Below are 13,370 nucleotides of genomic sequence, written 5' to 3' on the forward strand. Positions count from 1 at the left end.
AGTAATTGGAAATGAAGCAAATATGGTCATCTCAGACTGTTCCCTAATGGACAGCAAAGTCTTCTCATAAAAATGCAGCAAAGATGGCACAAATAATTATTCCAAATATTAATTAGCAAAAGTAATTTAACTTCAACACGGTTGTCTGATTATCAAAGAAAGTGACATTAAAATATTTTGTAGATGCAAGAGCTGGCTGCTACGAAGAACTGTAAGTGTTCATGGTAGAAAACTTGCTTTCTTTAGACTAAATGATAAACCACACACATGCAACAAACAAACAGCACAGTCTACGAAAGGAATTATATCATATTTTTATATATACCCCAACATACCATATAATATAATTATACCATATTTTTATGGTTTTAGCTTCTGCTACATTATTTAGCTATGTACTTAAGCATGTGCTTAATTTTAAGCACAAGTAATTCCAAGTAAAACATGCTTAAACATTTTGCTTAATTGGGATCTTAATCATGAACTTCAATTTAATAAACAGATAAAAAAACAAAACAAAAACAAAAGAGTGTAATGAAGACCATGACTCACTGGAGTTCCCATCATTGTGTACGTTTTTCCTGAACCCGTCTGTCCATATGCAAAAAGACAGATATTATACCCCTTAAAAGCACCAGATAGCACTGATGTGCCGAGGTCCTGGAAAACCTGGAATGGTCAAAAGAAAAAAATGCACTCAGTGAGTCATCCCCTCCTTGGAAACACTCACTGCCATTCAAACATCACTCAGTCTATTTTTCTCAAGTCTAAATGATAAGAAGTTCCATTCCATTTGCCTACTGACATATTTCATGGGACTAACAAACATGTGGAAATTGGACAAGATAAAAAAAGGTAGACTGTAACCAGGCCCCCCCTTAGTTTCCTTTTCTCAAGACTAAACATGCCCACTTATTTTTCCTTTTTCTTTTAGGTTTTCTAAATGTTTTCTAAACATTTTTGTTGCTCTCCTCTGGATTCTCTCCAATTTGCCCACATCTTTCTTAAAGTGTGGTGCCCAAAACTGGATACAATACTCCAGCCGAGGCCTCACCAGTGACAAGCAGAGCGGGACAATTACATCCCGTGTCCTACATATGACACTCCTGTTAATATACCCCAGAATATTAGCCTTTTTCGCAACTGTGTCACATTGACGCATTCAAATTGTGATCCACTATAACTTCAGATCCTTTTCTGCAGTATTACCACCAAAACAGTTTGGAACTGTGCATTTGATTCTTCCTTCCTAAGTGTAGTACTTTGCACTTGTCTTTACTGAATTTTGTCTCTCGTTTCAGACCAATTTGTCACGATCATTTTGAATTCTAATCCTGTCCTCCAAAGTGCTTGCAACAGCTCCTAGCTTGACGTCATCCGCAAATTTTACAATTACACTCTCCACTCCACTATCAAAGTCATTAGTAAAAATATGGAATAGTACCAGACCCAGGACAGATCCCTGCAGGACCCAACTAGTTACATCCTACCAGTGCGACAGTGAACCATTGTTAACTGCTCTTTGGGTAAGGTTGAATTTTCCTTGTTTCCCCAATCTGTCGTCTCTTGTTTTATACTTAGATTGCACACTCTTTGGGACAGGGACTGTCTTTTTGTGCTGTGTTTGTGAAGCACCTGACACAATGGTGTCCAGGATCATGACTAGGGCTCCAAAGCGCTACAGCAATACAAATAATAAATAAAAAAAATAATAAAAAAGAGTTGGGCATCACAATCCACAAGACCAAAAGCTGGCTACTGCTAGGCATGGCAGAAAGTAGCAGATGTTACCTCCTGCTCAGTTCCTACTTTGTGCCCAAACCCACTGACCCCATCCCCAACATACCAAATCGCTACTCCACTGCAGTGTAAAGAGAGGTCATCTCCTCTGCTGGGTACACTGGGGTATGGAGTCCCCTCTGTGCTGGCTGTCAACTGCTAAGCCCTCCAGCACAGGATAAATGAACTCAGTACAGCTGAAGTCTTTCAAAGAAAATACTGTAAGTACAAAAATCTTTTCTATTCATGTAGAAAGTTAACCTGTATATATACACACAGTTACATACCATACTCGCTGAAAAGATTCAGCCAACTTTTGTTTCTTTCACAGACAGGTAAATGTATTAAACTTAACAATGGTGGATAAAGAAAACAAATATACTGTAGGCAAAACAAATTTACCCCAATAGCAAGAATAATAATCAGAGCTAACAAAAATAAACTCTTGAGCCTTAATTTGCAGGTCATATTACAGTTCAAACCACAGGTGCCAATTCTTAGCAGAAAATTCAATATAGTTCCAACTCCACTGAAGGCTGAGACTATTCACACATTTCAGTAATCAAGGATAACTTAGCTATTTGTGTTCTCTGATAATAAACCATCTGAGCCAGAAGTCAAATATCAGTTCATTGTTAGTGGATCAGTGGCAGCATGTCTAACAAAAGTATTCTGTGTCAGGAATGACAAATCCTGGAAGGTTCAAACATGGTACAATGTAAATAGGAAGACAGACCTGCCTCATAATATATAACACATTTATCAACATATACCGACCAACCACAGTGAAAACACAGGCAGACACTTTAATATGAATGACAAGAGAGCAATGCTGAACAGGTCGCCATCACCCAATAGGCTGAAACTGCATGTTTTTTTAATCATTGCCACATCAAATGCAAACTCCTCATCCTCACCTACAAAGCCCTCTGTAATTTCTGCCCTAATTTTTTTCTTCCTTCCTTTCTTGTTCAATATTCCATTCCCTTAGTCTCCTTTTCCAGTCTCTGCTCCATGTCTTCTTCATGCTTCGATGGTGAAATCCTGGCGCCACTGAAGTCAATGGACATTTTACCCAGCGTGACAAAGCTCAGACCTTGTCTCAGTGGGTCCTGCGCTTCCTGGCAGATTATGCTAGCCTCAGAGGCTCACTGTGACCCGCCACGTAGTCCTTCTCTCTCTAGAGGCAAGGGTCACAGCCTACTGAGCCATTTTCATCATAAGCCAACAAGACCGAGGAGGAGAAGCTATCCTCCCTCGCAGAGTCTCTGTTGTCTCCCAGTCTCAGTGATTAGTCGGAGAGGGGAGGGGAGGGGAGGGGAGAGCCCTGGCCCACCCTCTACTCCAGACTCCAGCCCAGGGAACCTGATAGTAGCAGCTCTTGGTAGCTGACTTTTTGGAAACAGGACGAGTATGATTCCCTGGGCCACTTCCCCACAGCAGCCCCCACTTCCTCAATATCTACGTCACCCTTACCTCAGGGCCTCCTTTCTTGTGCCAGATAGGGTTTGTACTGTTCAGTTTCTCCAGCAGCATGGCTTCATCCTACAGCTCCTGACACATACCCCCCACCTGACTAACTGGGAGGCTTTTAACTAGTTTCAGCCAGCCCCTGATTGGCTTCAGGTGTCCCAATCAACCTGTCTCCACTGCTTTCTGGAAGGATCTTAATTGGCCCCAGGTGTCTTGATTAACCTGGAGCAACTGCCATTTGGTTACCATGGTAACAGAGATTTATTTAGCTTGGGGCTAACATACCTGTTTCTCACTACTTTCCTATAGCCATTTGGCCTTGCCCCATCACACCAGTGACTTGAGGCCAGGATTTCACCCACTCTTGTACTGCTGTCCTGTCTCCTATCTTGCACTTTTTTTATTATTAAATAAAGATTGTAAATTATTCAGGCATAGAATGTATTAGGTTGATGTCTTTAAAAACTCTGATGTATAAATGTTATTAATTATTATCCTTCCCTCTATTAAAAATATATTCTCTTTCTGCCCAGCAGAATGCAGTTACAACTTCATATTCTCTCAGGGCACTGGGAAACTATTCTCTTGTATCACTGTTCTCTCCTAAAAGTACCCAGACACCACGAGGCTTTTCAAAAATGTGCTCCTTGTAATCACATACAAATATGAAATATAAAATAAGATCATAGGCAGTATTTTGCCCATGAGGCCCTCTTTGAGCTGTGGGAAAATATAACGAGAGGGATTTAGTTTGGGGTTAGAGTATTCTTGGAAGTTGCTTTGTAGTAATGTTTCAACATCTGTTTTTTATTTAACTCATTGGTTTCTATGGAAAAGGCAATGCTCTTTTAAAAATAATTGAATAAATATCAAACCAGAATATAGGCCTGATCCTGCAGTTCTTATCTAGCACAGTCAGTTCTATGGACTTTAAGGGGACTACTCAAGAGTAAGGAATACAGAACTGAGCCCTGTACGTGCTTCAGGGAACAAAAGTTTACTAATAGAAAAGTACTTCAAGTCTCCCAAAACTCTGACATAGCAATAGTTGCTGACTGGTGGTGCTGCTGTGCTTTGGCAACTGTGACATGTTTTTGTTTCTTTAACCACAGTGCTGTTGCACCTTAGAAAATGGTCAATCCGAAATGTATCCCTATTGTGTTCTAAAATAGTTCTGGATTTCACCAGAGTGTTTTCTGAACTGAGAATCACTGTATTTAGGTCTAATTGCTCAGCAACAGTTCCAACAGTGTTCGAATTAAAGAAGCACTTGGAAGTAACTGATCTGGGATCAAGGCAGGATAGAATGTTTGATTTACTATTAGCTATCTCTACTTTAGAGCACAGTGATCAATCTCAGGCAGGCTATTTATTAAACACACTGACTAAAAAAGTCTGTAAACCAAATTCTCCTCTAAGATGCTCTGTTGTAATCCCATTATTTCTGTGGAGCACTGAAGGAAGAATTTGGCCCTGTGTTTGTAGACTCATTACATCAGCACAATACAAATTAGGCCATTTTTTCCCCTAAAAAGTTACAATTATTTGGAAAAACATCTGAATATTAATAATCACAAGTCAAACCATTATATTTGTGATTCTTGGACTGAGTCATCATGGTAGGAAATTAATGAGGGCTCCTTGATGTGACAGGGCCTATAGATCAATCTCAAGGTCAAAATGTGTTTAACCCTTTGTACTAAAGTTATACACTGACCAAGGGTTAAAGTATTGAGGAAGCACACCCCATTTCCACTCTTGCCCATCACATTTAGCAATCCTCCATATCCTTGCTAATGGAAATATGGATCTGGTTTGTTTTTTTGTTGAGGGGTAAAAGAACAGAGATCTTCTGGGATTCGCCCCACACACACCTTTTTCATCTTATGTATCTGCTCTTGCCCACCCCCATTTTGAGGTCGAGCTCAGGGGAAATTTGTCTTTCCAAACAAGGAATGGTGAACATGACCTGGGGAATAGCTCACTCTACGCTGACCTCAAAGTGTTGGTCAAAAATGATATTCTCCTTCCTAGGGGTTGAATGTGCTGCTTCTACAGCAATGTCAAGGCCCTGTCAAAATCTGAAGATTAAAAGCTGAAGTAAGAGTTGTTGATGTTTTACTGACTGGCATAACAATTGATTATCTAAACATCTCAAAAGCCTCCATGCCCTATTCGAGTGTACAAAACAGGGTGAGCCTTTAAGTATTTGCATACCAGGTAAATCTTGTGATCCACACTATGAAAGCTTATGTCTGAAGTTGTACTGTTCCCAAAAAACAGGAAGTAAGACTGCAACAGGAGTTATGCAGCCCTTAAGAAAACACAAGGACAACCTAACGCGCACAAACTATATTACATACGAAGGCTTAAAGCAGGCACCAGTCTTCTTAGCTGTTAACTTAGCATACAACCAGAAACAGAGCCACAGAGCTTCATTAACCACCTGCTGTGAGAGACAGTTATAAGTAATAGTCCTTGTCTATGCTGGAAAGCTATACCATTGTGGCTTAAATCTATTTAAACCTTGTTTAAGCACTATGAGGGTATGTCTACGCTATGAAATTAGGTCGAATTTATAGCAGTCGTTTTTTTAGAAATTGTTTTTATATATACGAGTGTGTGTGTCCCCACAGAAAATGCTCGAAGCGCATTAAGTGCATTAACTCGGCGGAGTGCTTCCACAGCACTGAGGCAAGCGTCAACTTCCGGAGTGTTGCACTGTGGGTAGCTAACCCACAGTTCCCGCAGTCTCCGCTGTCCATTGGAATTCTGGGTTGAGATCCCAATGCCTGGTGGGGCTAAAACATTGTCGCGGGTGGTTCTGGGTACATATAGTCAGGCCCCCCTTCCCTCCCTCCCTCCGTGAAAGCAGCAGCAGACAATCATTTCGCCCCTTTTTTTCTTGAGTTACCTGTGCAGACGCCATACCACGGCAAGCATGGAGCCTGCTCACATAACCGTCTCCTGGGTGCTGGCAGACATGGTACTGCATTGCTACACAGCAGCAGCAACCCCTTGCCTTGTGGCAGCAGACGGTGCAGTAGGACTGATAGCCGTCATCATCATGTCCGTCATCATCATGTCCTGGGCAGACATGGGCGCAGGGACTACATTAGAAGTGACTTGACCAGGTCATTCTCTTTAGTCCTGCAGTCAGTCCAATTAAACCATCTTATGGTGAGCAGGCAGGCAATACGGATTGCTAGCAGTCCTACTGTATCATCTTCTGCCAAGCAGCCATGAGATGTGGATGGCTTGCAGTCCTTCTGCACTGTCTACTGCCAGCCAAAGATGTAAAAGATAGATGGCGTGGATCAAAACAAGAAATAGACCAGATTTGTTTTGTACTCATTTGCTTCCTCCCCTCCCCCATCTAGGGGACTCCTTCCTCTAGGTCACACTGCAGTAACTCACAGAGAAGGTGCAGCAAGGTAAATCTAGCCATGTATCAATCAGAGGCCAGACCAACCTGCTTGTTTCAATAAGAACAATTACTTAGGTGCACCATTTCTTATTGGAACCCTCCGTGAAGCCCTGCCTGAAATACTCATTGATGTAAAGCCACCCCCTTGTTGATTTTAATTCTCTGTAAGCCATGTCATCAGTCACCCCTCCCTCCATCAGAGCAATGGCAGACAATCGTTCCGCGCCTTTTTTCTGTGCGGACGCCATACCAAGGCAAGCATGGAGGCCGCTCAGCTCACTTTGGCAATTAGGAGCACATTAAACACCACACGCATTATCCAGCAGTATATGCAGCACCAGAACCTGGCAAAGCGATATCGGGCGAGGAGGCGACGTCAGCGCGGTCCCGTGAGTGATCAGGACATGGACACAGATTTCTCTGAAAGCATGGGCCCTGCCAATGCATGCATCATGGTGCTAATGGGGCAGGTTCATGCTGTGGAACGCCGATTCTGGGCTCGGGAAACAAGCACAGACTGGTGGGACCGCACAGCGTTGTGGGTCTGGGACGAATCCCAGTGGCTGCGAAACTTTCGCTTGCGTAAGGGCACTTTCATGGAACTTTGTGACTTGCTTTCCCCTGCCCTGAAGCGCATGAATACCAAGATGAGAGCAGCCCTCACAGTTGAGAAGCGAGTGGCGATAGCTCTGTGGAAGCTTGCAATGCCAGACAGCTACCGGTCAGTTGGGAATCAATTTGGAGTGGGCAAATCTACTGTGGGGGCTGCTGTGATGCAAGTAGCCCACGCAATCAAAGATCTGCTGATATCAAGGGTAGTGACCCTGGGAAATGTGCAGGTCATAGTGGATGGCTTTGCTGCAATGGGCTTCCCTAACTGTGGTGGGGCCACAGACGGAACCCATATCCCTATCTTGGCACCAGAGCACCAAGCCGCCGAGTACATAAACCGCAAGGGGTACTTTTCGATAGTGCTGCAAGCACTGGTGGATCACAAGGGACGTTTCACCAACATCAACGTGGGATGGCCGGGAAAGGTACATGACGCTCGCATCTTCAGGAACTCTGGTCTGTTTCAAAAGCTGCAGGAAGGGACTTTATTCCCAGCCCCCAACTGTTGGGGATGTTGAAATGCCTATAGTTATCTTTGGGGACCCAGCCTACCCTTTAATGCCATGGCTCATGAAGCCGTTCACAGGGAGCCTGGACAGTAGTCAGGAGCTGTTCAACTACAGGCTGAGCAAGTGCAGAATGGTGGTAGAATGTGTATTTGGACGTTTAAAGGCGCGCTGGCGCAGTTTACTGACTCGCTTAGACCTCAGCGAAACCAATATTCCCACTGTTATTACTGCTTGCTGTGCGCTCCACAATATCTGTGAGAGTAAGGGAGAGACGTTTATGGCGGGGTGGGAGGTTGAGGCAAATCGCCTGGCTGCTGGTTACCCGCAGCCAGACACCAGGGCACTTAGAAGAACACAGGAGGGCGTGGTACGCATCAGAGAAGCTTTGAAAACCAGTTTCATAACTGGACAGGCTACGGTGTGAAAGTTCTCTTTGTTTTTCCTTGATGAAACCCCCCGCCCCTTGGTTCACTCTACTTCCCTGTAAGCTAATCACCCTCCCCTCCTCCCTTCGATCACCGCTTGCAGAGGCAATCAAGTCATTGTTGCTTCACATTCATGCATTCTTTATTCATTCATCACACAAATTGGGGGATGACTACCAAGGTAGCCCAGGAGGGGTGGTGGAGGAGGGAAGGAAAATGTCACACAGCACTTTAGAAGTTTACAACTTTAAAATTTATTGAATGCCAGCCTTCTGTTTTTTGGGCAATCCTCTGTGGTGGAGTGGCTGGTTGGCCAGAGGCCCCCCCACCGCGTTCTTGGGCGTCTGGGTGAGGAGGCTATGGAACTTGGGGAGGAGGGTGGTTGGTTACACAGGGGCTGTAGTGGGAGTCTGTGCTCCAGCTGCCTTTGCTGCAGCTCAACCATACACTGGAGCATACTGGTTTGATCCTCCAGCAGCCTCAGCATTGAATCCTGCCTCCTCTCATCACGCTGCCGCCACATTTGAGCTTCAGCCCTCTCTTCAGCCCGCCACCTCTCCTCCCGGTCATTTTGTGCTTTCCTGCACTCTGACATTATTTGCCTCCACGCATTCGTCTGTGCTCTGTCAGTGTGGGAGGACAGCATGAGCTCAGAGAACATTTCATCACGAATGTGTTTTTTTTTCTTTCTAAGCTTCACTAGCCTCTGGGAAGGAAAAGATCCTGTGATCATTGAAACACATGCAGCTGGTGGAGAAAAAAAAAGGGTATTTAAAAAGACACATTTTATAAAACAGTGGCTACACTCTTTCAGGGTAAACCTTGCTGTTAACATTACATACATAGCACATGCGCTTTCGTTACAAGGTCGCATTTTGCCTCCCCCCACCGCGTGGCTACCCCCTCAACCCGCCCCCCTCCCCGTGGCTAACAGAGGGGAACATTTCTGTTCAGCCACAGGCAAACAGCCCAGCAGGAACGGGCACCTCTGAGTGTCCCCTGAAGAAAAGCACCCTATTTCAACCAGGTGACCATGAATGATATCTCACTCTACTGAGGATAACAGAGAGAGATAAAGAACGGACGTTGTTTGAACGCCAGCAAACATACACTGCAATGCTTTGTTGTACAATGATTCCCAAGTACGTGTTACTGGCCTGGAGTGGTAAAGTGTCCTACCATGGAGGACGCAATAAGGCTGCCCTCCCCAGAAACCTTTTGCAAAGGCTTTGGGAGTACATCCAGGAGAGTCGCAAATGCCAGGGCAAATTAATCCTCACATGCTTGCTTTTAAACCATGTATAGTATTTTAAAAGGTACACTCACCGGAGGTCCCTTCTCCGCCTGCTGGGTCCAGGAGGCAGCCTTGGGTGGGTTCGGGGGGTACTGGCTCCAGGTCCAGGGTGAGAAACAGTTCCTGGCTGTCGGGAAAACCGGTTTCTCCGCTTGCTTGCTGCGAGCTATCTTCTTCGTCCCCAAAACCTGCTTCCGTGTTGCCTCCATCTCCATTGAAGGACTCAAACACGGCTGGGGTAGTGGTGGCTGAACCCCCGTAAAATGGCATGCAGCTCATCATAGAAGAGGCATGTTTGGGGCTCTGACCCGGAGCAGCCGTTCGCCTCTCTGGTTGTCTGGTAGGCTTGCCTCAGCTCCTTCAGTTTCACGCGGCACTGCTTCGGGTCCCTGTTATGGCCTCTGTCCTTCATGCCCTGGGAGATGTTGACAAAGGTTTTGGCATTTCGAAAACTGGAACGGAGTTCTGATAGCACGGATTCCTCTCCCCATACAGTGATCAGATCCCGTATCTCCCGTTCGGTCCATGCTGGAGCTCTTTTGCGATTCTGGGACTCCATCATGGTCACCTCTGCTGATGAGCTCTGCATGGCCACCAGCAGCTTGCCAAGCTGGCCAAACAGGAAATGAGATTCAAAAGTTCACGGTTCTTTTCCTGTCTACCTGGCCAGTGCATCTGAGTTGAGAGTGCTGTCCAGAGCGGTCACCATGGAGCACTCTGGGATAGCTCCCAGAGGCCAATACCATCCAATTGTGTCCACAGTACCCCAAATTCGACCCGGCAAGGCCGATTTAAGCGCTAATCCACTTGTCAGGGGTGGAATAAGGAAATCGATTTTAAGAGCCCTTTTAGTCGAAAAAAGGGCTTCATCGTGTGGACGGGTGCAGGTTTACATCGATTTAACGCTGCTAAATTTGACCTAAAGTCCTAGTGTAGACCAGGGCTAAGTGTGTTTACATTAGGGATTTGCATCAGTTTAACTAATGGTTTGTTTATACTTACAACCGTGTAGCAGCACAGCTGCACCACTATAGCACTTCAGTGAAGATGCTACCTGCATCCACAGGAAAGCTTCCCCGTGGGTGTAGGTACTCTCTCCCCCCAAGAGTCTGTAGCTATGTTGATGGGAGAAGCCCTTCTGTTAGATCATATAGGAGTTAGGTCGGTATAACTACGTCACTCAAGAGTGTGGACTGAATTTTTAATTTGCACTGTTTCTCACAGCATTCCCCTCCTCCCTTCACAGCAAGACCCCTATTTCTCCACCCTTCATTGTTCTTTCCCTTTTCTAAACAAGTCCTCTCCCACCAACTTAACCTTTATACGACCTCCCACTGAACAACAGATCATGCCTCCCAAGCAGTCAGAAAGTGAACTAAGCTAAAGCACACAAAGATACTTTTAGTGCAGCATAAAAGTGTCCACATGGGTAGTTAGGGTCAAACAGCTATTGCGCTTTAAACTCACACTCAAGCTTATTCCGCACAAACCTCTGTGCTTGTATCTGTGCCTGGAGAACCTGCTGCCTTCACGTGGTTCCTTCCCAGTTTCAGATCCCAATACCTTCCCTCTGCTAGTTCCTGGTCTTGGAGGTTGGGTCATGTCAGGGCCACAAGCTGAGATGGAAGGAGAAATTGGTGCCAACTGGATGGGCCTAGTTCCTTCCAAGAGTCCCAAGCTAGCCCTACCTACCAGAAGCCAGAACCTCTCTCTCTCCCCCTAGACCTGCAGACACGTGGGCCCTCAAGATGACAGAGTGTTAACTGGGGTGATTCAGTACCCTAAGTGTCTAAGCCACTGTTCTTCTTACTTGCAAAAACTACATTTCTTTACAAACTATATGAATTATACTGTTAAGATGGTAGGTAAGTCAGCACAAGGACTGTGTCTGTGTTATGAAAAGCACCAAGCACGCTTATGGTACTATATAAAAACGTTAACTAATGTGTTGAAGCGTGGATCACTACAAAAATAGAGCCATATTAGTCAACATTCTTTTTTTGCGGGGGAATATAAAATTTGTGTTTTGGGCAGCACTCACAGCTGACTGTTGGGGCAGAATCTAATTAATGCTTTGGATTTTCATCTTATACTGTACATCATAGGACAAGATGAATGAGGTAATATCTTTTATTGGACAAACCTTCTGTTGGTGAGAGAGACAAGCTTTTGAGGTTACAGTAAGCTCAAACGCTTGTTTCTCTCACCAACAGAAGTTGGTCCAATAAAAGGTATTACCTCATCCACCTTCTCTCTCTCTAATATTCTGGGACCTGCATACTCTACATCATGTCAGGCACCATGCATACCTTCCCAGTGTCCTACCCACAACCATCATTGCCCACTCTTATTCATTGTATTCCTTTCTGTCCTTCCATCTTTTCCCCCTTTTGGCTTATGTTCTTACCTCCTTTCCCACCAGCTCACCCCTCACTTTTACGCTTGCTCTGACTCATAATATTTATTTTTAAAAATTAAATTTAAAGTTTAAGAAATACCAGCCCATAAGCCTCTGGACACAATTCTTCTCATATTCCTCTATGTTTCTTTAGTCTGTAATGGTTGGTCTCTCCTTAGATTATAGACTCTGCGGCAGTGGTCATTTCCTTCCAATGTTGCATAAAAAATGACCAGCACCATTTAGCTACTGTATAAATTATATAAAAATAAATATTAGTAATTTCTCAAGTGAAATATAAACGCACCAGTGTTCTTTTCTATAAGTAACCTGTGTTTGTCACGATAAACAGCTAGTTTTTACCCATTACCCAAAAATTTTTTTAAAAAGGGGTCTTTTTTAATGTAGAAAACAAAAGTGTTCAATTAAGTGTGCCATGTATCAGAGTTCCAATTTAGTGAATTATCCTTAGCTTGCGTAGACTATGAACACTTTGCATGTTAACTTTGAACGGACAAAAACTCACCTTCAGACAGTTACCACAGAAACGTATTAAAAAAACACCTCTCTTTAGTGTCACTTCTCTTCAGATACATTGTTCCAATAAACAACCACTACAAGACCTAAGAATCTCTCCTAATTCTGTAGTATGAGAGGCAAGGTTCATCAGATAGCAACAATAGGTTCAAGTCAAGTGGTCCACATGGTGTAAGTTTAGTGAGTGATAACAGCCCTGGCAAATACGTTTGTAACTGTGTTGCTAAATATTATTCAAAAGTGAAAGCATAAGTTAAATATCTTGTTTCTCTTTTCAAACAGATTTACAGTTCACAAGTGGATTTCTTTCTTTATTGGCTATTAATTCACATCAAATATAGTCCAAATAAAATGGCTCTTTACAAACTTTAATCTTATGTTTTCATGGAAAAAAACCCCACAGGATTATATCCAGGATTATAAAATAACTATTTTGTGAAGAACATATTACAAATAATGACTATTTTTGAGGGGGGAACATTGCTGAATAGGAAACCTATCTTGTTTGTGTTAGAATTCCCTAAAATCAGTGGCTGATATTTGTTGAAACTTCTAACAAAAGAGGTTTGAACACATCACAACAGTTGTCATAACTGCACAATATTTTGGGGGAAACTTTGACCAGTAAAGATAACTTTTGCTTTTAACTCGATTTACGGAGTATATTCTCAACTCAACATACAAGGTTTAAAGACAAAGAAGTCCTTATTAATAGAACTTATGCAGCTGAAATCCAGCACTTTGTGTTCAGAATACAGGGCCAATTTCATAACTTGTAACTACTGAAGTAAGTAGTTACACCTGAGATGAATTTGCTCCCTTCTTAATTTATGTTGCTTCTTCCCCCTTGATTTGCATGCTAGCCTCTCTCCAACTTCTCAAACTGTTTTTTGCCCTTTTCTTATATTTCTGTTAA

The 13,370-nt window shown here is 43.6% G+C and overlaps 1 protein-coding gene across 2 annotated transcripts in view; it reads right to left on the bottom strand.

Moving 5' to 3' along the window:
* STARD9 (StAR related lipid transfer domain containing 9) overlaps positions 1-13,370 on the bottom strand; it is a 188,806-nt gene that overhangs the window by 107,989 nt on the left and 67,447 nt on the right. For both annotated transcript variants that reach the window (XM_048854798.2, XM_075129679.1), the window contains exon 4: positions 553-669. In XM_048854798.2, the coding sequence (XP_048710755.2) occupies positions 553-669 (117 nt within the window). The remainder of the gene's footprint in view (positions 1-552; positions 670-13,370) is intronic.

This window comes from Caretta caretta, chromosome 6 (assembly GCF_965140235.1).
Source record: "Caretta caretta isolate rCarCar2 chromosome 6, rCarCar1.hap1, whole genome shotgun sequence".
NCBI lineage: Eukaryota > Metazoa > Chordata > Testudines > Cheloniidae > Caretta > Caretta caretta.